This window comes from Schistocerca cancellata, chromosome 7, assembly GCF_023864275.1.
Source record: "Schistocerca cancellata isolate TAMUIC-IGC-003103 chromosome 7, iqSchCanc2.1, whole genome shotgun sequence".
Classification (NCBI taxonomy): Eukaryota; Metazoa; Arthropoda; class Insecta; order Orthoptera; family Acrididae; genus Schistocerca; species Schistocerca cancellata.
In genome coordinates this window covers 330,157,268-330,181,017 of record NC_064632.1, presented here as the reverse complement: position 1 = coordinate 330,181,017, position 23,750 = coordinate 330,157,268, and the positions used below count along the sequence as shown (strand labels likewise).

The following is a 23,750-nucleotide window of genomic DNA, read 5'->3' as shown; positions in this document are numbered from 1 at the left end:
GTTTACCCAAACACAGGTGAGGCCTATCTCCACTATCTTCTTTGCAGCACTCGATACTAATAGTTAGTCACTATTTCTACAATCTGTGTCACTGATTAATTATTTCAGTTTAAAGTTTTCTAACACTAAACACACACCGTTTATTGTTATGTTTTTACGAGTGTTCATCTCTGTCACTCGCAACACCATTCCTCCCTATCTTCTAATCTTCATTAAATTTTTTCAAGTTGTTATGGGAAAATAACCCTTTAATTTTGTTAGATCCCGGGTATGCTAACAGATAAGCCCCAGGGTTCGGAATTTGTAGAATGATGTATGGGCCAGTATATAATAACTCCCATTTCTTTATACTCTTCTTTATTAAGGATGATTTGGTATGTCTTTTGACTAGTACCTTCTCTCCGATGTGGTACGCCTGTACCCTCTTGATTAATTTGTCATATTGTTGTTTTCTCTGATCAGCCTTTTGCATCACATTTATGATGGCTTGTCTTATTTTTTCTTCCCAAGGCATCCCAGTTTCCTGAGTTTTGGGCATATGTTCAGTCCAGAAGTTTTCTTCTTTTGCCTCGAACATCAATTCATGAGGTGTATATCCAGTGGAGGAGTGGGGCATGTTTTTGTATATCTGCTCAAATTCTTCCACATAATTTGCCCACGCAGTCTGCTTATTATGGCAATAGGTCCTCATAAATTGATTGAACTCTCTAAAAATTCTCTCAACCAAATTACCTTGTGGGTGGTAAAATGATGTTAGTATGTGTTTCACACCAACTTGAGACAAAGCCTGTTTCCATCGGAGTCCCGTGAATATCTTAGCATTGTCTGTTATGATCACCTTAGGTATACCAACATGTGGAAAATAATCCCTTGTCAATCTTAATACAATTACTTTGGCTGTAGCCGCCTTTATCGGGTATAGCTTTACGTATTTCGTATACACATCGAGAAATGCCAACACATATCTAACACCACCTCTTGAAGTAGGTAACGGTCCACACAGATCGCACGAAATTAATTCTTTTGGTTCTTGGACTAATACAGAGCATAATGGGTGCTTACTTCCTTTTGAATCCAGCTTCGTTTTTTGACAGATTATGTATTTCTTCAAGACCTCATGCACTCTGCGCTTTATGTTGAGAAAATAACAGTACACACTTATCTTGTCTGCACATTTTGCTGCACCGAAATGTCCCCAGGTTAAATGGGTGAACCATATGAGTTTCTCTATTTGTGCCTCAGATATACAAACACACCAACGGACTTTGTTTGGCCTTCCACAGCAGAAAAATAATACGCCATTTACCAGCTTGTAATAATTTGCCATCTGATCCGAAGGTTGCTGTTGTAACCTTTGAATGACACTTCCCCATTGAGCATCTCTTTTCTGTAACTGTGCCATATGCACACACAAATTGACGTAGTATGTCTTATATGGATTTTCCTGCAGCAGCAATACAGGGAATTCTCAGTTATTATTTACTTCAATCTCTTTGGTCAAACCCTGTGGTGACCTTGATATAGCATCAGCAATAATGTTTTGCTGTCCTGAGACATGCATGATCTTAAATTGGTATTGTTGCAGAGCGAGAGTCCATCTAGCCAGTCTGGGGTGTAACAGTTTACACGTTTGTAAAAATGTTAATGATTGATGATCGCAATATACAATAGTCTTTGACCCATATAGATAATAATGAAATTTTTTAAATCCCCAGATGACCGCAAGAGCCTCTAATTCTGTCGTCGTGTAAGTTCGTTCACAGTTGGACAAAACACGACTAGCAAACGCAATAGGACAGAAGGTGAGTTGTCCATTTATCTTGCGTACTTGGAAAAGGCACGCTCCAATACCTACATTCGAAGAATCTGTTGACAAGTAAAATTCTTCTAGCATGTCTGGATGGTACAAAAGCGGTGCATTTACTAATTGCTTCTTTATCTCTTCGAATGCTTCTTGACACTCTAATGTCCAGAGCCAGGGCACATTCTTCTTCAACAGACTATTTAGAGCTGCTGTGTTCATCGCCTGATTTGTTATGAATATTCTAAAAAATGAGGCAAGGCCCATAAACCCTTTTAATTGTCTCCTATTCCTGGGTGTTGGAAACTTACTAATCGCAATTAGCTTCTCCTTGGTTGGTAAAATTCCCTTTGCATCAATTATATGCCCCAGGAACTTGATTCTATTTACTGCAAAATGGGATTTCTGTAGGTTAGCAGTTATTCCCATGGTTTTGAACACATCCAACACTCGGTTCAGTAAGGTAATATGCTCCTCCCAAGTTTTCAATGCAATAAGCAAATCATCAACAAAAACTGTTATCCTGCTTCTGAGTTCTGGGCCTAGTGCATAATCTAGAGCTGCTATAAAGATTCCAGCGCTAATGTTGAGTCCAAAAGGAACTACAGTAAATTGGTAACTTCTTCCAGAATAAACGAAAGCCGTATACTTCCTTGATGACTCATCCAGCTTGACTTGCCAATAAGAGCTCCGCAAATCAATGCTTGTCAAATATTGGACATCCTGGAACTGTTGTATAAGTTCTTCTATGTTTTCTGGATGTGTTCTCACTGGAATTATGATTTTATTTATTTCTCTGGCGTTGAGTACCAGTCTAACAGTCCCATTTGCTTTTGGCATGACTAACAATGGGGAGCAGTATGGGCTTGTAGAGGGTTTGATCAAACGCCATTTCAACATGCAATCTATTTCCTTTTGAACTTGAGCCTTTAACCTCCAGGAAACAGGTAAGCAAGTTCTACAATATGTTTCATGCGGCTTAACGTAGAGATGGCATATGTATCCCTTAATAACTTCTGGCCTTTCATCAAAACGTTTTCATACATTAATAATAATTCATTGAGCTGCATCTTCTGATCTTCGATAATGCAGTTGGATTCATTTACCTTTTCAAATACTAATTGACCGAAATCTTCTTTGACTTGGAACTCATTAATTACGTGCTCTTTCAAATTTTGGGCTGTCCTGATTACTTGCACACTGATCCCACAATTATATTTTCTCATAAGGCTTTTTCTTTCAACAACTCCAACTCAATTTCTTGTTTATTAACATTCAACCAAATTTTTCCTGTTTTAAAATCTATTCTGCATCCGTATTGACATAGGCTGTCGACTCTGATAATGCAATCTACCACCAAATTTTTTACAACAAGGAATGTGCTTAATATTGCTACATTTCTGACTTCCACACCAAGTAGTGACTGCACCTTTACATTAGCCGATCGAGCCCCAACGGCACCTATTATTCTGCAATTTTGAACTGGAAATACTGGTACTCATCTTATATTTCTGATCCTGTTGAATAGTGCCTCCGAAATAACATTTGTGGTTGCAGCTGTGTCTAAAACCGCCACTATAGGTACGGTCTCCATAATGACTTGCACTTCGGCTACAGCCACCTGTTCCTTATCCTCATCTTGTGGTTCTAAGTCCTCGGTCAGTTCATCTGCCAGTAATCGTCCATCATTATACGTTAGCATGGGTACACATATCCTGTTGCCCCTCAACCAATTGTTGACCACTCCTCCGGGGCACGAGTGGGTCCTTACAGGTTTGTTGGATTTTGATTTGTCTGCTGGTTAACATCATCCATCACTTTGGTAATAACCGGTTGATTCGTAGATATCCATCCCCACTGATGTTGGCTATTTGAATTCATTCCCCCTGGTTGATTCCACTTTCTATTATTGTTATTATTCCAGGCTTGGGGTCTGAAATTTCTTTTGTTCCCCCACACGGGATTGTATCTTTTCCCGATCCTGTTGTTCCTTGAATAGCCCCTCGCAAGACCATTGCCAGGATTACTATTGAGCTTTTGAGGGGTTTCTCCATTATTTAATGACCTCTGTTCATTCCTTCTAAGAGTCGATTGATCGCCATTGGTATAACCCATACTTCCACCTTACCTACTGTTTGGCGGAGGTTCTATCTCTCTGTATTGTAATCTGTTATTACGGGCTTTCTGGTTGTTCTCTTTGATAATATCTATATGGTCTAATGTGGTGAGGAATGACTCCACATCTTTGTTGTTGCCATAAATCAATTGATTCCGGATGCTAGTTGGTAGTCTTGCCTTAAGTATGTTTATTATGTCTGGCAAGGGCATAGGTCTGTCCCAGTATCTCGTTTTATTTATATATTTTTTGAAATACTTTCTAAGGCTTACTTTCGAAAAGGAGAAAGGCTCTGGGTAGAGCACCTCCTGCCTTAGGCGTTCCTGTACCCCTTCTGACCAGAACTTTGCTAAAAACGCCTCCTCAAAATCGTCATATGTCGAGCAAACAGAAGTCATGTCCGAGGCCCAGATCGCCCCCGAACCTTGTATATATCCTGTAACAAAACTGATCTTCTGCCACTCTGACCAATTTCTGGGTAGCACTCCTCTGAAACTTCGAATAAAAACAATTGAATGGACCCCCCTTTTGTCAGGGTTAAAAAACTGGAATTGCCAATGCTTTATCATTTTTTCTTCGGCATGGCAAAGGTTTTCATAATCTCCATTAGATAATAATTCACGCGAACAACCAGCTTGTGGCAATTTAATGTTTGAATTACTTACACAAGTCGGTATTGTGTGCAAATGGGCAGTAACTGGCTCTATAGTCGCTGCCAACTTCTGCTGCTGCCCTGTATTCATTTGTTCTGAGCTTTGTTGTGAAGCGCGTATCGACTCTTTTATCGTTTGTTTCCAATGCTTCAAATCAGCACCTAACTGCTGTCGCACCTCCTCAAGTCCTTTCGCAAACAAATTCTCTTCCTGTTTGCCAGATAAACTCTGGAATGCTGCCTTAACATTTAGCTCAACGTTTTCAGACATTAGCCTTTTGTTTTCTAATGTGATTTCGGATAATTTACCCATTAATACGTTAATTTGGTCATCTATAACGTCTTGACACTCTGTCAGATGTTCAACGCTTTCCTTTAGGTTAGTCTGTGTACGTGCCAATTCAGGAAGTTAAACAATTGCACATGACATGGCGTCTTGCTTTTGTACTAATTGCGGAACCATTTGCATTTGTTCCCGTACAGTATCTATCTTAATAGCCACATACTCCTTCATTTTGACACATACACGGTGAGTAGATTCCTCACATTGTGCTTTCACCAATTCTATTTATGCAGTTAATTTTTGTTCCGTCTCTTCGGCCTGATCTTTGAGTTTCTTGGTCTTCGCCTCTATCCACTGCTCTGATTCGGAAAAACTGTCTTGTAACTGCTGCTGAATCTCAGTCTGGACTAATTTCATTTCTTCTTGAGTTTGAGTGACTGTCACTAATTGTGCTTTAATATTGGTTTTCAGATTTTCCTGCCCTTCAGTAGCTGAGGCTAATTTCACGTTAATGACAGTTTTCAGATTTTCCTGCCCTTCAGTAACTGAGGCTAATTTCGTATTCAAATCATTTTGCCCTTCAGTAACTGAGGCTAATTTCGCATTAATGTCGGTTTTCAGATTTTCCTGCCCTTCAGTAACTGAGGCTAATTTCGTATTCAAATGATTTTCCCCTTCAGTAACTGAGGATAATTTTGCGTTAATGTCGGTTTTCAAAGTATTCATGCTCTTGGTTATCATCTGCATCTGTCTCATGATAATTACCAATGGATCTAATCCCTGCTGCGTACTTGCTGTTACACCTCCAGCCGTGTCTACAGGGCGTTCTATTGTGCTATCTGTAACCATTGGTCCTACAACACTTCTTACTGCACCATTATTATCAGTGCTAACAGCTGAAGGCTGTTGTGTGCTGCTATGCTCTGCATGACTCATCCTAAACATTGCCCTAGTTAAAACCATATAAATGTTCTACTGTCACTATATATAACTCCCTTCTACTGTCACTATATGTAACTCCCTTCACACAAGAGTTCTTCTGTGGCTACTTTCTTAATGTACTTACACAGATTAATGAAACTGGGACAGGTCAATCAAAATACATCTAACATGAACACAATTAATCAATGTTCAAATATCAAATAACACTAAACAGAAAAGCGTATACTTCAACTATAATAGCAAGCTTTAATAATAAAAATATAGATCTGGCCTTTTCTCTGCGCCCAGCGTGCTGTCTTTCGGGTTTATTTGTAGATCCAATTATAGCACCTGCGAGTCTTTCCTCTCTTTTCCAAGAGTCAGTTAGGTTAGCTCGTTGTAGTTGACATGAAACAGAGAACAAAATTATTTTAGCAACGTCCAAAAACGTGTCCTGTCACGGATTGGCCATTTTAACATTTTTTTAAATGTTAAGGGTTATAAGTTGCCGTCTCTTCATCTAAGAGTAGATGATGAATGCAGCTAGCCACTAACTTTGTGTAATGTCTTGTCTGTATAGACGTGTATCTGTTGCCTTTAAGATCCCTTCACCTTCACACAAATCTATACAGTAAAGTAAGGCCCTCCCATTTCTTGGCTGATCCATGATAAGACAGGTGAAAAGTTAGACTAATGGAGGATTATTAGTATTATCTCTATTTTCATTCGCTCTCTCTCTTTCTCTCCTTTATCTATGTACAGTTTTTAATATAATATTTCATTACGTGAAATCAGCCAAATAGGATCTATGGTGGAGTCCTTCGTCTCGGTAATCAGTGGCTGGCTTGCTGTAAGAGATCTTTACATTTATTATTACTGTTAAACACTGCATTCAGTCGGGAGAATCAATCATGTGGACAATTTGTTCCTTTCACGAAAGATTGCGAATTCCAGATGTGTACGAAGCCTTTTTGGATGATTTAACACAGACTCAGTGATTGCAGGCTCTCTTTGACACAGCTGAAACTTCCCCACTAATTACAGGGCCAACATGATCATCAAATGATTCAGAAAAAACTCATTCGTTCATTCACTCCTGAACAAAAAAGTCGCAAACCTTATTTATGAAGGAAATTGTGTATTAAAACCATCTCCATTACATATCCAGATCTCCGGTGATTCCACGCCTTAATTATTTTCCTTTTACAGTCTCTTTCTTTTCAAACAAATCGCTAGTGGCACAAATGTTAATTGGCTTGCTTTAGCGAGAAGAAAAGCAGAATATGTATCTCTCAGAAACATGTCAATCCCTCAACAGATACTCCAGAAGCTGTTGTAGTTACCACGCTAACAACCATGGAGAATGCATATATGCATCTCTGTTATTTCAAAGAATAAACGCACTAGAAAAAACTTTGGCGTCGTCGAGCTGTCGCCGCATATGTTACGAGAAAATCAGATCAGATACTTTTCCATAGTGAATGAATGTGGATGGCTTGATTGATAGTGATTAATTGGTGCATGGTAGAGGGTATTTTCTGTGGGGACATTACAGTGTCTAGCAATTATACAAAAGTTTATGAATATTCAGTGACACTTACAACTAATTCTGACAAAGTGATAGTCATCAGATATTGTTTCTTGTGGTAAACACACTATTCATTTAAAATAATTTTGAATAGGTTTATCTTACCTAATTATGCATGAGAAACTTCTTCTCAAATTGAGAGCATTTCTCGCACTTGAACACTTTGCCCAAAGAGGCATTCACTTTGTTTATTTATTGATCTGAAACTTATAGTGATTTGATATGATATTTGTGTACCTTATTTCTATATTTTCATGTTTATGTATTAATTATGTTTGATCTGAACCAGATATCAGTTGAACTGCTTGTAAGTTAGCTCATTATATCTAGCATTTGATACTTGTATTAATCAATACAAAATTAAATATTTCAATTACTCTCTCTAGCAGAATGTTATTGTTTACCCTTCATCAATCAGTTAATAGGGAGTGTTGGGGTTAATTTTCAGGGACTGGGAAGGCGAAGCTGTGGCAAGTCCACTCTGTAGGCAATGCCGAACACACTTATCCCTCCTGCGCCACAGTGAAGTACACAGTGAGGGTCCTGGGTAGGGGGGTTTCCTGTCTTAGGGGTCTGTCATCTTTTCCTTCCCTGTGTCCACATGCTTACGTCTGTATTGCTGAGACCCTTCTCATTTGCCATGTCAGTTCTTATCTTTATGACTAAAACGTATTGTATTGGAGGATCCAAGAAACAAGCAAGCATTTCTGCATTATTAAAATACTGAGTTTCAAAGATTTCACATGTATAGATTATCTTTGATATACCTGTAATTGATGATACACTTTTGCTAATTTGAGAGCAAGTATGTAGTTTTCGACTTGATGTACTGGTAGGTTTTGATACGGTTGATTTAAACTTGTGTTATGTATAGATGTATAACCACAGTTTCAAAGATGTCACATTTATAGATAATCTTTGTTATAATTGATTATACACTTTTGCTAATTCGAGAGCAAGTATACAGTTTTCAACTTGATATACTGGTGGTTTTTGATAAGGATGATTTAAACATTTATTATGTATAGATGTATAACCATATTTTCAAAGATGTCACATTTATAGACAATCTTTGATATAATTGAAATATTACTCACTTATGTTTCATTTTGTTGTATGTTGGAACCCAAAGTGCTGAAGGATCAAATTTCAAGAAATTTCTTCTATTATAAAGTGTAGTACCATATTATAAAAATGTATTTGATGAACCAAAGATCTTGAAACAGTCTGTGTACTGTGATTTAATCAATATTTGTATGAGTAGTCCAAGTGGACTGTGTGGAGAATTGTTTTTTAGTCAGCCCCAGATGGCAATGTGTGGAAGTGTGATTATTCAGTAATGTATGTGAACATCAGTGTTAAGTGCAGAGACTAGTGCAATAGCACTTGAGAATTTTGTACAAGTTATATAATTTGAAATCCAAAGTTACAACTGCACTTCATGTAGTTAGTAAGAATTTATTTTTAGTGATATGTTATCAAAGAACAAGTTAAAATTGCAAAATGAGATTTAAGACAGGAAATGTTTAAATATGATCAGTTGGAATTTTGTGAATTGAACAATTCTGTTCAAAACAATAAATTACACAAAATATCATGGTCATAAAGAGAGGAATATGAACCACATTTCAGGTTTTGCAACGAAGAACTTCTGACGAGCAGTTCCTAGGATACTATTTCTTCGACCTTCTTTAAATACTCTTCCACCATCATTTACTTTTCCTTTGGTTTTCATTTCCGTTGTTAGCTGCATGTGCAAGTACCAAGTAGGCCACCGCTGCGATACTTTATCATCATTTATACTGCAAGACCGACACACATGTGGCACAAGTTCTGTTGCTTTGGTATGAATTAACCTGCCGCATGCAACATACGCTGCAAGATGTTGCCTTTTGTAGCATGCTACAAGGCGATGCATGCCACATTTCCGTAGCATGCCATAATGTTGCAAGCCATCGCCCCAGCGTAAATGAGGCTTTAGTGCCAGGTCTGCATTGTACGGTGGATGTGATGTGTTGCATATGGAACTAAAACCTGCAATCAGATCCAAACATCGAGGAAAACTAGGAAGAGGTGTCATCCTGCAGCAAGATAACGCTTGCCCACATTCTGCCAAATGGACAGCCAACGCAAAAAGAAGTTGAGATTCGAGGTGCTGGAACATCCACCATACAGTACAGACCTGGCTCCAAGTGATTTTCACATGTTTGGACCCTTAACGGAAGATTTGAAAGTGATGAAGACGTCATTGCTGCGGTGCAAAATTGGTTACAGATGCAACCAAAAAACGTATTTTCTGATGAAATAAAAAAAGAAAAAAAAAAAAAAATCGTAAAACGTCGGGAAAACTACATTAAGTCCAGGGAGGTTACGTAGAAAAATAACGCATGTTTCAGTTTTCTATCATCAGAATAAGTACAGCTTTTCACAAATGTGCCTTTACTTTTTGAATTCCTGTTGTATACCTGTATGTAGACGATTTTGTAAATAAGCTTTACCTATAATGAACTTTTAAAGATATAACAAGGGATGGCTTTTCTGACAGTGCATATGCATGCATAGTGAGTTTCGGCATTAACATCTATCTATAAATAACTGTTTAACCATGGGTAATGCCGCGGTCCAAGCTAGTAACATATGTAATTATACTAACCCCCTAAGACATCCCCCCCCCCCCCCCCCCCCCACACACACTGGTAAAAGCACAAATCGCACACTGTGCTGAAATTCAAGCTACGGACAATCCTGCAAATTAAGTTGTTGTTTCTTTTTGATATTAATCAATATTTTGTCTGATCTAGTTGAAACTTATACCAAATAATTTATGATAATATTAAATATTTAATTGAAAACATAGTTTAAAGTTCATTATGATGTATGTGTACACTTCATTTTGGAGATTAAGCAGAAATCTGATCTCATATCATACGTAAATCGCTAATCCATCCAATTAATTGTAAAATGAGTATTGTTACATGGGGGGTTGTTGAGACATAACAGTCCATTGAAACCCATTTAAAACACATATTTTTGAGCCAATTTGAAATAAAAAGGAATCACTCATGTAAACAAAAGGTAGTGGTATAGGTAAACCTATACTTATAAAATTGTTATAGTGAAACTGTTTACTAAATGACAATTGTATTGAAGTATGTACGTCCTGTAATTGGTAGGAATATTTAGGATTAACGTAATTAGGTGAAATCTGGAACAAATGATCAAGTACATTGGTCAAAGTCATTTCTTTGAAACTGAGATGGATTTGTGTTAAAACAGTATCTAAAATAAAGTCTGTGGTATTTAAATGAAAAACCAACTGAGGGAATCAAAATTGATTAGAAAATTAAAATGTAATTATGGAAAATGTTATAAGTAGCGTGTAAACATAGTCAGTTCTTTAGGTGTTTTGTCAATAATAAATAAAAGACCTTTTTTCCCACATTCAGTGGGAGACTTGGAAACAATGCATTGGTAGGAACATTTTCTGAACCGTGTATCTTTTGCATTTTATAAAAATAATAAAAGTATTGTTAATAGTTCATATTTGAGTATTTGCACAGTCCTGAAATGTTAAGTGCTTGAAAATCGATAAATGTATTTGCTCTGTAAGAACCAGTGCAACTGTTGACATATGTCATTAATTTTGAGGCAACAGTTTTAATTGTAACTTTATTAGAAAATCCTTTATAACAATATTGAGGATTGTTCAGATATATATATAAAGGGGCAGCCATGTTGGCATGTCAGTATTTTAGTTTTGTCAAAGTAACATAATAATTATGACATGATATAGAATGAAGGTTCTCAAACATAATGTTTGTGTTGGTGATTCTTGATGTAAAAACCAAGTTACAGTGTACATGAAAGAAGACAGTGCTTGTGTCAGCAGCAGATAAAAAGCAGTTGGATGAGTACACCCTACATAATTGTAAGAATTTTTAATAATAATTTCACACATAACATAGGCGATGATAGGCATGCTTACCTGATTATGATAGGGATTTGAGTATTGATGTGATACTGTCCATATCCCTTTTTTGTCATAATAAACATCTGTAATCTAAACTTGAGAGATTCATAAATATGTGTCCCAAGTGTTATTCTTATACATCACAGTTAAAAAATATACGTATTTAAAATATATATATTCTATTTGAGACAGTCTGTATGCTAACATCCCCAATAACTATGGTCTTGCAAACATTAAGCACTACTTCTCCCAATGTTCTGCCTACTTCAAATTCACCACTTCATGATTTACACACTTGATGAGATACATCATTACCTATATCTGCTTCTCCTTTGAGTGGATGACATATGAATGAATCTATGTTACTCTCATACACAAATATGTATATGTTTATCTTGAATTTGTACGTTTTAGGTTATTTCATGGAGGGAAGCTGGTGGGAGGCTGTATGGTGAAATAAAGTCCAATTTTTAGGTTTTCTCTGTTGCTGGTATTTCGTTGTCCCCTTTTCTCTCAGCCTTTGTCATTGTGTGTCTCTTGATATGTTGTTCTGCAAGTTTTCTTTGTGTATTTACCTTCTCCAGTTCATATCTTTCATTGGTCAAAGGAAGGACTGCCAAGTTAAGGTCTCTGTGGTTCCAAAAGCTAACATTTTAACACAGTTTGCACCTCTGTCCTCTGCATATCACTGAGTGGATAACAGAGTTCTTATTTGCTTTTGAAGCTCTGTATTGTAATACTGATTGACAATTCTTACTAAAAACTAATAATTTCTTTATAAGTAGATGTACCCATTGGGTATAATTAAAGTGCAGCTACTCACAGAAGTCCATGTGAGCTATAATTATCACATGCCAGCAAAACTTGGTAGAAATATTAATTTGTTAATGCAGAACCAATTTATGCTGCAAAAAGCTAGTTCCAGTTTTGGCCACCAGGTGCAAATATATTGCTGTGAATGCAAGAAAGACGTATAGAGATATTTCCATATGTAATGGATTAGGAATGGGATGTGGGCAGGAAAGGTCAAAAAAGTGATGAAGGCATAAAGTTTATTTTATTATTAATCACGACTTACACAGTTTGTTCAATGTGAGCACTGGAGATGTTGATGAGATGCTGTGTGGAACATCAGATTTGCACCTGTTGGCCAAAATTGGAACTATTTTTTTGCAGTCCAAATGAGTTCTGCATTAACAAATTAGTATATTTATCATGTTTCAGTGCCATATTATAATTACAGCCCACACTGGGTTCCTATGAGTAACTGTTTTCTAATTATAACCATCTGGTATGTTTTGATCTGTTCTAGGTTATTACGGTTAATGTTGTTCTTTTCTTTTTAAATGTGTTAAAACATTCAAATTAATTGATAACTAATATACTGATGGTTATATAACTGAAATGTCTTGAGTACTTGTGTTGCTCTAGAACATATTTCTTTTTCAAAACTTTCAGAGTGAACTTGAAGGAATGAGAGTTATTGAGCACTACTCCATTCATACCAACAGTGTGATGCAACTGGGATTCTATGCCAGTCTAAAACATTTTGTTTCCTGTTCTGCCTGTCCTAAAAATTCCCTGTACCTCTGTGATATTTTGGGAACAAAGACACATTATAGTTTTGATTTGGATGCAGGTGTTTCATGCTTTAATTTTTCAGAAGGTACATAGTTACATGTTACTTTACTTTAATTATGTCACAAAACGCTTTATAAAATACTTACCAGTAATTAATAGTTATTCATATATTTTGAATCCAATGTATTTAAATAAAAGGGTTGCCAAGGGAGCTCTTAGAAAATAGAGTTGATAGATTGTTATTGGTTACTAAATTGAATATATGTTCTAACTTGAAGAAAAAAAGAATATTTTACTACTATACAAAATATATTTACATTTTTTATAGAAACTCATTTGATTGTTACTGGTGGGCGAGATTGTATCATTCGTGTGTGGAATGTATTTGTGCAGGCCAAACCAAAGTACTCTTTTTTTGGCCACAAAACAGCAATTGTCAGTATTGAACTCCAAGATTCTGGTCAAAAAATATTTTCTCTTTCTAAAGATAAAACTATAAAAGTGTGGGATTTAACTTTACAGTCATGCATTCAGGTATGTGTCTCATTTTCATTAATGATGCTGTTGCATTGCTAAGCATAAAATCGAACTATATTATACATGTGCTATCCAACAAGAGAGGGTAATTTAAGTGCTCTATGTGAGAAATGTTAAAAAAGTAATCGTTTTGACCCATTATTCCAAGAATTGATAAAGATGAATGTTGTAAGCTCTGCATAATTCACAATAAAACTTACCATCTTTATTAACATGTTAAAATTTTTTCCTCTTGTTTAGCTAATCTTTTTTTGTACAAGTGCCCTATGTGAAATATAATCATTATACTGTATACATAATGCTGTAATATTAATACAAGTGTGTGCTAAAAATGTGCTGCTCTAACAGTTTTTCAATAAAACAGGTCATTTGTCACAAAAATGAAGTTTTCTGAAATGTGACAAACAGTGAAAATGCAACAGTATTGTAGTCATTAATATCTTATATACTGTCCAGATCTAACCTTTTGCCCTCCTATGTTGCATTTTTAATTTTAATTTAGCTGTTGCTATTTACTAAATGTCAAAATCCACAAGACATTTTCATTTATTCTAGACGATCTTTACACAGTCTCTTCAGAGCTTTTATCCTTTTTATATTTCTATCATAAACTGTGACAACAACATTGTTTACTCCAAAACTGAGAATGCTATAACCAGTAAATACATTTTCAAAGTCAGGACTAAATAACACTGTTGGGAGACTCACTGGTATTTGCAGTTTATCCTAGCTGATATTCTTCAGCAGATCTGGGTTTGCAAAAAACTATAAACTGGATTTGTTACCTTCAAAACAGCATTATGCAAACTGTTTTTATGATTAAATTATATGTGTGTAAATAAGATGCTGACTGATAGAGCCCTTGTGAAAGAACCTAAAATGTAGCAATTGAAAGTCTAAGATGAAATAACAAAAATATTATGAAAAGGATAGAAAGGTACTCACAATATAGAGCCATGTAGAAAACAGTACATTGGTTACATCTTAATATGTAGATTGCATGGCTGCTTTCTCGGGTAGTGCTGCGTTTCATGAAGAGGGAGATGCCTTTGGCTGTTGGTGGGAGGACATATGGGACAGGTCTTGTGTGTAAGTCTGAGCTGCAGACAGGTACAAAGAAAAGACTGGTATGCATTTTAGCTTTCAGCCAAAGGCTTTCTTTCTAAGTACAAAATGAACAGACATTCACTAAAGCACAACTCACACACAGATGACCACTATCTTTGGCCATTGCAACTGGGCTGCAGCTGCACATCACGGGGTAAGCAATGTGGTTTGGGTGGTGGGGTAATAAGGTTGCTGGGGCAGTGAGGGGGAAAGATAGTGGTGTAGGGGTGTGTGGAGGTGCACTACTGCGGGACTTGTACAGTTCAGAAAAACTGGTGTTCATAGAAAGGATCCAGATGATACAGGCTGTGAAGCAGTCATTGACATGAAGGACATCAAGTTGAGCAGTATGCACAGCAAGTGGGTGGTACAGCAGTCTCTTGGTCACAGTCTATTAATGGCCAGTCATGTAAAACACAACTTGTTAGTTGTCATGGCAATGTAGAAAGCAGCACATTGGTTACATCTTGGTATGTAGATTGCATGGCTGCTTTCTCAGGTAGTGCTGCATTTCATGAATAGGGAGATGCCTTTGGCCGTTGGTGGGAGGACATGTGGGACAGGTCTTGTGTGTAAGTCTGTTACAGGAATATGAACCATGAGGCAAGGGGTTGGCAGCAGGGCTGGAGCAGGAATGGACAAGGACACTGTGTAGGACCAGTGGCTAGTGGAATACCGCTGTGGGAAGGATAGTGAGTAGGATACTCCTCACTTCAAGGCATGGTAAGAAGTAGTCAAAACTCTAGTAGAGAGTATGATTGAGTTGCTCCAGTCCTGGGTGATATGAACCACAATAGGAGTGCTCCTTTGTGGTTGGATGATGGTTTATGTGCAATGTGGTAAGTGACTGGAGAGACAAGGCATGAGAGATCTCCTTCTGTACAATGTTGGGATAGTTATTTCTGTCTGTGGAATTCTCAATGAGACTTCTGGTATATTTAGAGATCATCACTACAGATGAGATGACCATGAGTGGCTAGGCTGTGAGAAAGGGCTCCTTGGTATGGAATGGGTGAAGGCTGTGAAAGTGGAAGAAGTGCTGGTGGTCAATGCTTTGATAGGGACAGAGAGATTGATGTAGCCATCACTGAGATGAAGGTCAACATTGAGGAAGGTGGCTTTTTGGGTTGAGGAGGAACAGGTGAAGAGAATGGGGAAGAAAGTATTGAGATTGTGGATAGGGTGTCCTCATCTTCTGTCCAAAGCACAAAGATGTCATTAGTGAATCTGAACCTGTGTAGTGGTTAGAGATTCTGGGTGGTTAGGAAGGATTCCTCTAGATAGCCTATGAATAGGTTAGCATAGGATGGTGCCATTTGGGTGCCCACTGCTGTACCTAGGATTTGTTTGTGGGTGATGCTTTTCAGGTTTAGGCAATTGTGGGTGAGGTAGTAGTTGGCCTGGTGACCAGGAAGGAAGTTGTAGGCTTAGAGCCAGTCAGGCATTAGGAAAGACTGTGTCTAATAGCAGCAAGGTCATGGACATTGGTGATGCTAGTATGGAGGTAGGTGGCATTGATAGTGATGAGCAGGGCACTTTATGGTAAAGGAACGTGAGCTGTGGAGAGTTATTGGAGAAAATGGTTGGTGTCTTTTATATGGGAGGATAGGTTATGGGTAATACACTGAAACTGTTGGTGCATGAGAGAAAAGATTCTCTCTGGGGGGGGGGGGGGGGGAGGCACATGAACTGGCCACAATGGTGAGAGTGCTGGGGAGTTAGGTAGAAGGTAGGGGTGTGGGCGATGGTAGGGTTGAGGAGAGAGACAGATTCAGAGGAGAGATTGTGGGCTGGATCTAAAGATTTGAGAAGGAACTGGAGATGTTGTTGGATTTTTTGAATGGTTACTGTGGCAGGGGGTGTAGGTGGATGAATCTGATAGCTGACAGAGTCCCTCAGCCAGGTAATTCCTATATTTCTAAAGTACTGTGGTGGATCACAGGATTATAAGGTTGGGATCAACATTTAGGTTGGGAAATGCTTTACTTCATGTGGATGTAAGATTTGTATCCATGTTGAGGGATTTTGGGGTTTAATGGTGAGGCAAAGCTCATGATTAAGTAATTCTCGAATGTTAACAGGGGGTGATTTGTGAGGGCATTGGTGGATCTTGGTTGGGTGGGGGAGTGAATTGAGTCAGGCACTGTTCAATATTGGTTGTGGGTTGAGTCTGATTGGTAGGGCTGGTGGCAAAAAAGTGTTTCCATTGTAGGGACCAGAGGAATGAGAGAAGGTCTTTAACTGAATGAGGGATATATCCATTGTTGACTCATGTGTGTTAATGTAGAATGATGGATATTTCTGTCACCACACAGCCAACTGATAAGAGAGCACTTTAGCAGGGCTCTACTTAACTGGTCACTCTAACATTAGTTTACACTAATTGTCAATAGATGGCAGAAGATCTACGAGGGTTGTTTTTTAAGTAAGGGCCGTTTTTATTTTTAAAAAAAGATACAAATACTTTTGTAAAAAAACTTTTATTTTCTGATTCTACACACTTTTAGCTATTTTTCTACATAGTTGCCTTGTTTATTTAAGCACTTGTCATACCGTACAACTAAGTTTTTAGTTCCCTCTTCAAAGAATTCGGCCACCTGCTCCGACAGCCAAGAGTTCATGGCCACTTTCACTTCATCTCCGTCATTGAAGTGCTGCCCACCAAGATGGTGTTTCAGGTACTGGAAAAGGTGAAAATCACTAGGAGCAAGGTCGGGGCTGTATGGTGCATGGTCCAAAACTTCCCAGCCAAAAGAATCAATCAAATGCTGAGTCTTCTGAGAGGTGTGAGGCCTAGCGTTATTGTGCAGCAACAAAACTCCTTTTGTCAGTATGCCACACCTTTTGTTTTGAATTGCTCTGCAGAGCTTCTTTAGAGTTGCACAGTAGACATCTGAGTCAATTGTCGTTCCTCGTGGCATAAAGTCCACTAGCAAAACACCGCGCTGGACCCAGAACACAGTTGCCATAATCTTGTGCTTTGACAGCATCTGTTTGGCTTTGACCTTGACGGGTGAGGTTGTGTGTCGCCATTCCATCGATTGTCGCTTGCTTTCGGGAGTGATATTGGATACCCATGTTTCATCTCCAGTGACAATTTGACTCGACATGTCATCCCCTTCTTCCTCATAATGAATCAAAAAGTCCAATGAAGTGGCAAACCTCTTCCCTTTGTGGTCCTCTGTGAGGAGTCTGGGTACCCACCGAGAACACAGTTTCTTAAAGTTTAGGTTTTCAGACACAATTTTGTACAAAACCGATATTGAAACTTGTGGAAATTCCAAAGAAAGAGTGGAAATTGTGAATCTTCTGTCCTCACGAATCTTTGTTTCGCCTGCAGCCACCAAATCATCAGTGATCACAGAGGGCCGGCCTGAGCATTCTTCGTCATGGATGTTTTGACGGCCATTTTTAAACTCTCTAACCCATTGATGCACTTTACCTTCACTCATTGCATTCGAGCCATAAACTTCTGTTAACTGACAATGAATTTCTGCAGCTGATAGGCTTCTCGTGGTCAAAAAACGTATCACTGACCGTATCTCACACGTGGCAGGTGATTCAATAATCGAAAACATTACAAAGTAGCACAGCGATGTGTATACGTCAGCTACAGAGCTGTAACTTGCATCAGTGTGAACGGGAAGGATGCCGGCAAGTGGCGAGGTGGCTTGTTGCGGCGTCCGTGTGAACTACGGGACTATACGTGCGAATGGCCCTTACTTAAAAAACAACCCTCATATGTTTCAGTACAGGCCAGTGATTCTTGTCAGTGGGCCTTTATTAGAGTGTAAAGTTGACTTTGCTTCAATGTGTCCCTAGGATACATTGTGTATGATCCACATGAAATTGAAGCAGAAAGAATACACCAATTGCTTCAAGAAAGTCATTTATGCAATTTTGGTAAATAAATAGATCTGAAAACAGTGATTTTTACATCATTTGTCTATAATGACAAAGGTAGTAGAGATTAAGAAGAGGATGGTACACAGAAGAATGAAGACATCTTATGGGAGCCAGAGACAATTTTGTCACCAATTACTGATGCATATTACGAGACGCAGAACCAAGTTTGCCACCAATTACTGAAGAGTGGAAGTGGGATAACGTTTGGAATAGTCCTCACATTATCAGTAGTGGGATAACGTTTGGAATAGTCCTCACATTAGCAGTAGTGGGATAATGTTTGGAATAGTCCTCACATTAGCAGTAGCAACAATGAAGGTAACACAGATGCTAGTTTTTTCATATTTTTAGGCCAAAACACAGCAGAAATGCAAATAGCTGATTAGTTTTTGATGGCACATTTTTGTGAGTCTGTAGCCTAGGACACTAATCTATTTTGCAGCTTCAGAACACTCAGAGATATTGGCAGTAACAAAGCAGAAAAGAATGGTTGTAAGGAACACTGGTTTCCTGTGATTTCAGATTATCTGAAGGCTCACTTTGCACTTTCTGTACTTATGTCTCAACTTTAAAAGAAAACATTCCTTTCAAGATTATTCTTTGAAGAGGAAAAGAATTTGGACTCCTAATTTTGATAAAATTGTGCCTCTCAGAAGATTCAAAGCCATTTTAAAATATCTGTATGCTGTAACTGCTTCTTCAGATACCCAGCACGATTAATTAAGGAATGTTAGATGATTTTTCACTCATCTTATTAACAGATTTGGAGAATATATAAACCTGGAAAAAATATTTGTGTTGATTAAAGTGTGATGAAGTTTATGGATAGACTGTTGTATGTGCAATACTATTCTTCAAAGAGAGCAAGATTTGATTTGAAAATATATAAAGTATACTCATCAGACAATGGTTATTGTTATAATTTCAAAATTTATTGAGGTCTTGAGAGGAAAAATTCTGTGAAAATTCCTGTAAGTGAGGAACTGGTTTTAGACTTGCCTTAAACTTTGCTAGTTAAATAGAAAACTATATACATGGATAAATGGTATACTTTTACATTGTTTCTAAAACTGTCAAAGTGGAACATCAAAGCTGTTGGAAATGTAAAACCAGACAGGAATAATATTCCTATCAAATTCAAGAAGGCAGTGCTAAAAAAGGTGTACTTACTTTTGTTTCAGCAAATAAAATTCTAGCAGTCAAATGGACTGATGGGGAAAAAAAGGTCAAACATTCATGACAGACCAGGCTATGATGTACAGAGAAAGAATGCAAGCTAAAACCAAAGTGCATCACTGATTGCAGTAAAGGAATGAGTGGTATTGATGCCCATGAGCAACATTTAGCATCATATCCACTGATGAGAAGATGTGCAGATGGATATAAAAAGATATGTGTTTGCATGATAGACATAGAAACTCTCAATTCAAGTTTAATAAATCATATGCTAAGCAAAGGTTCACTGATTTTCATCTCAACATGGCTGAGCAGATTTTGAAAAATGTTGGACTTCTAGATTATGTGCTCAGTGACAGACAAGTCAAATACACAGAAAAATGTATATCTATGCACACTGGCTCAAACATGGTATCTACTGTTTCAAATGTTCTGAAAGAACAGACACAACATATACATCAATAAGATGATGACAACCAACTACCCTTCCTTTCAGTGCAGATGCACACCATACCCGAGGAGTTAGGAATCTGTGAGTTAGGAATCTGTGAGTAAGGGGTTCGTGGGTAGCAGTGCTATGCCAGTAGAGTGTAACAGGCTGGGAATTTGGGCCAAAAGGGAAACATGCTCAGATGGCTGAGGTGGTTAAGGCAACCACTTGCATTAAATGGGAAATGTGGGTTCAAATACTGGTCTGACACAAATTTTCGTCTGTTACCATTGAATGATTTCAGTGTCCAAATGTGACTAACGTCAATGAAACTTTTCAAAAATGTAAAATACAATTCAGTAAGCAATCATTGAAATATTTAGCCTCTGGGTTGATTCCATTACACTGGACCATGAATTTTTAATATTAAAATTCTACCTGCTTACTTTAAGACACCTTAAATTACCTCATAGAGTAATGGTCCTTCAAAACAAGGCAAATTGAAATATGTAGGAATCCACAGTAATAGAGACAGAATGAATTACTATGCCTTGATCCAAGTAACATAGTTATTTCAGCTGGAAAAACTGTATGTCATGTAAGAAGGAGTCAATACTCAGAGAAGGATGAAATAACAATATGTGGCAAAATGCCAAATCAGTATTCCTTAGGATCACCAGATTCACACAAAATATAAATAAAAGTAAATACAATAATATTATCTTATGGAAAGATTTTTTCAAAATTCTTTTTTGATTGCTCAGTGCCAGCAAATAACTGTGCAAAATTTAGTGTTTAGGGTAACACACTGGCCTAATATTTTCCCCGAAACGAAACTCAGCATACAATATCCTACAAATCTATTACAATAATTTTTAATAATCTGTCCCCTATGGAGAGAAAAAAAACTGACAAGCAAAACATAAAACAGCCTTGTTGGACTATCAGTAGGAAATGAGGATCAACTTGAACCTCATTTTTCCTTTCTGGATAGCATGGTTAAAAAAAAGTATCTTGTCAGATGTTCTTAGGATACACAATTATTGAATTATGGGGGCACCTTCATATGGGATAAAATAAGCTTGTCGTTGGAGGCTTCAATTGATATTGTGCCTATATAAAACCTGTCTGATACATCAGGAAATTACCAAATATAAAGTTACAGGCATGGAGAAACACAAAGGCAACACTCTAGGAAGGGCAAATAAAATATGAGTTTCCACAACAACACAAAAAACTTCACATACAGGAAGGGAAAGAATGTATTGAATCTTTAATCAGTTCACAAAATACAAATAGGATCATGGCCACAATGCAGTTTGGTGTGATAGAAGTGCACAAAGTATATAAACAAGATTCCAGTTATCATGTATGTCAAAGTGGATGGTGTGGCAGGGAATGGTGTTAAGTGTGTGAGTCACAACATGTAATGTTGGCCCCTTTTTGGCTGCATGAGTGGGAGAATGACTTGTGTCACAAGACCTTAGTTCTGCAGGAGGGGAAGCAGGAAAAGGGATAAGTACTAGTGCTGACAAAGGGTAGGGGTAGAGGGGAGAGAGAGAAATAGAGAGAGAGAGAGAGAGAGAGAATTGATGATGGGAGGGGGAGGGAGACGGGGAGGGTTGGAGGACAAAGGGGGCAGAGGCCCAGCAGTTGGGGGCAGCTGTGAGGCTCATAACTCATGGCTGTTGGTAATGACAGGAGTTTGACCACTGAATCAATTTACAACATTGTTTAAGGAACCAGAAACATTGTGCTCTATTTTTGATTGGTTTACCTAATTAAGAACTGATATCATTAATTTTTGCACAAGTTAGGTGCAAGGTAGTTTTGGTTGTACTGCCAGTCAGTCTCTGTGCAGCTGTGGATTGCAAGTGACATGGTTTAATTACTTGAGTCGTATTACATGTGGAGGTGTTTGTGAGAGCAGTAGCTACTCTGCAAATTGCACATAAAGGCTGTTCAGCAATGACAGGAATGAGGAGCTTTGACACCCTGGCATTATGCAACAATGAGGGGACACCTGGAGACCAGAAAAAAGTGGGAGGAACAAAGGCTATGAGGCATCATCAGTGATCCACTGCAGTTCAACAGCAACTATTGCTTGTCAGAAACCAAGATAAGAGTCACTTTGATGAGAGAGATGAAATTACTGGAGTATAAATGGTGAACTGTAACAAAACCATGACATGCAGGACTACATAAGGTCTGCAAAAATTACATCAAACAACAAAATGTTACTGCCTTCCTCATGGAGAACTAGGTTGTATTGTACCAACTTGAAGTTCACTTATGTACAGACAATGAGTGTCACTTGCCCAATGGCAAGAAATAATCAGTAATTAGTGGCAAAAGCAAATGCTGTAATAAACTATGAGTTGCTTCACAGGTAATAAAATAATTGAATATTCTCAAGTAGCAGCAGGTTAAGGAATATAGTGCAAAAAAGCACTACATTTAACTTGAAAATTAGGTTGCACACCAGAGGCAACTCAAAACTTCCTGTAAACATGTTCACAGCTGCTACAATTGTAACATAACAATGCATAAATGTTTAAAAGAATGCTCATGGTCTCTGCCAAATTTTATGAATCAGCTGAGCAGTGTAACCATTATTACCAGGAAATAATTGAAAATTCTCAGTATAATTACTCATATATTAACATCATAAAAACAGTGTAGGCAAACTGAAGTATAGATTAAACTTAATGCATTCTTTCAAAAGAAACACCAAAATAAGCAAAGGAAATTATTGTCAACAAATGAACTATGACAGGATGTCCAAAGCCCAGTCTCTACAGGAAAAATAGTGTAAAACATCAAAATCCTACAACAAAGCTGCATAATGTAAATTGCCTAATATCACCAAATGACAAAGACCTATACAATTGATAAGAGATGGTGACTTTCTGCATCTAAAAATCTTCAGAAATGCTTAAAATCTCCGCAAAATATTGACAGATGTGCACCTGGAAATACCTGCTTATGCTGACTCAGGCTAGGACCCTCATAGGGATGACAGCAGGAGGCTGTGTGGTGGTAAATGTTGGGTGGTGCCTCTGGGTGGCATGGTGGCAGGTGGGCCATGCTACTGGGTGGCTACAGTCACAGTGGCACACTGTGTGAGCAACTCAGCCTGCAGGCCAGACTTCAGTGTGATATGGGGCCAGTGACACTCTCAGGCAGGCTGGGAATGCAGTGTGGTGTCAAGCAGTGTGGTGGTGGGCAGATGGATGGCACCAGTGAGCAACATGACTGGACAACATGCAGCTGGTGGGCACAGTCTTTGGGTGGTGGGCACAGTAGGGGAGCCACGTTGACTATACACAGCACCCATGCACTTGACTCATCCCAAACAAGTGGTGGTGAGGCTGCAGAAACAGTACTGACTCATTGTGACTTTTTCACATAACGGCACCTGACTCAGCATTAGTGCACAGCAACAGGAAAGCTGCACTGGCTGCAACCATCAATTGGGGGTGAAACACCTGTAGCATGTAGATGCAATGCATGGCATGGCTCCATGACTTTCCACAGTTTCTGCTCCTTTACCATCCAGCACACTGCTCATCACTGTCAATACCACCTCACTCTACACTAACATTCCCAATGCCCATGGTGTTGCTGCTATTGAACAATAACTTTCCCAATGTCCAACTGACACTAAACCTACAACATCTTT

The 23,750-nt window shown here is 38.1% G+C and overlaps 1 protein-coding gene across 1 annotated transcript in view; it reads left to right on the top strand.

The window, feature by feature from the left end:
* The window catches only part of LOC126092753 (WD repeat-containing protein on Y chromosome-like), a 411,016-nt gene that overhangs the window by 95,548 nt on the left and 291,718 nt on the right, over nucleotides 1-23,750 (top strand). Inside the window, exons 5-6 of the mRNA XM_049908479.1 lie at nucleotides 12,790-12,997; nucleotides 13,241-13,446. Coding sequence (XP_049764436.1) covers nucleotides 12,790-12,997; nucleotides 13,241-13,446 — 414 coding nt within the window. The remainder of the gene's footprint in view (nucleotides 1-12,789; nucleotides 12,998-13,240; nucleotides 13,447-23,750) is intronic.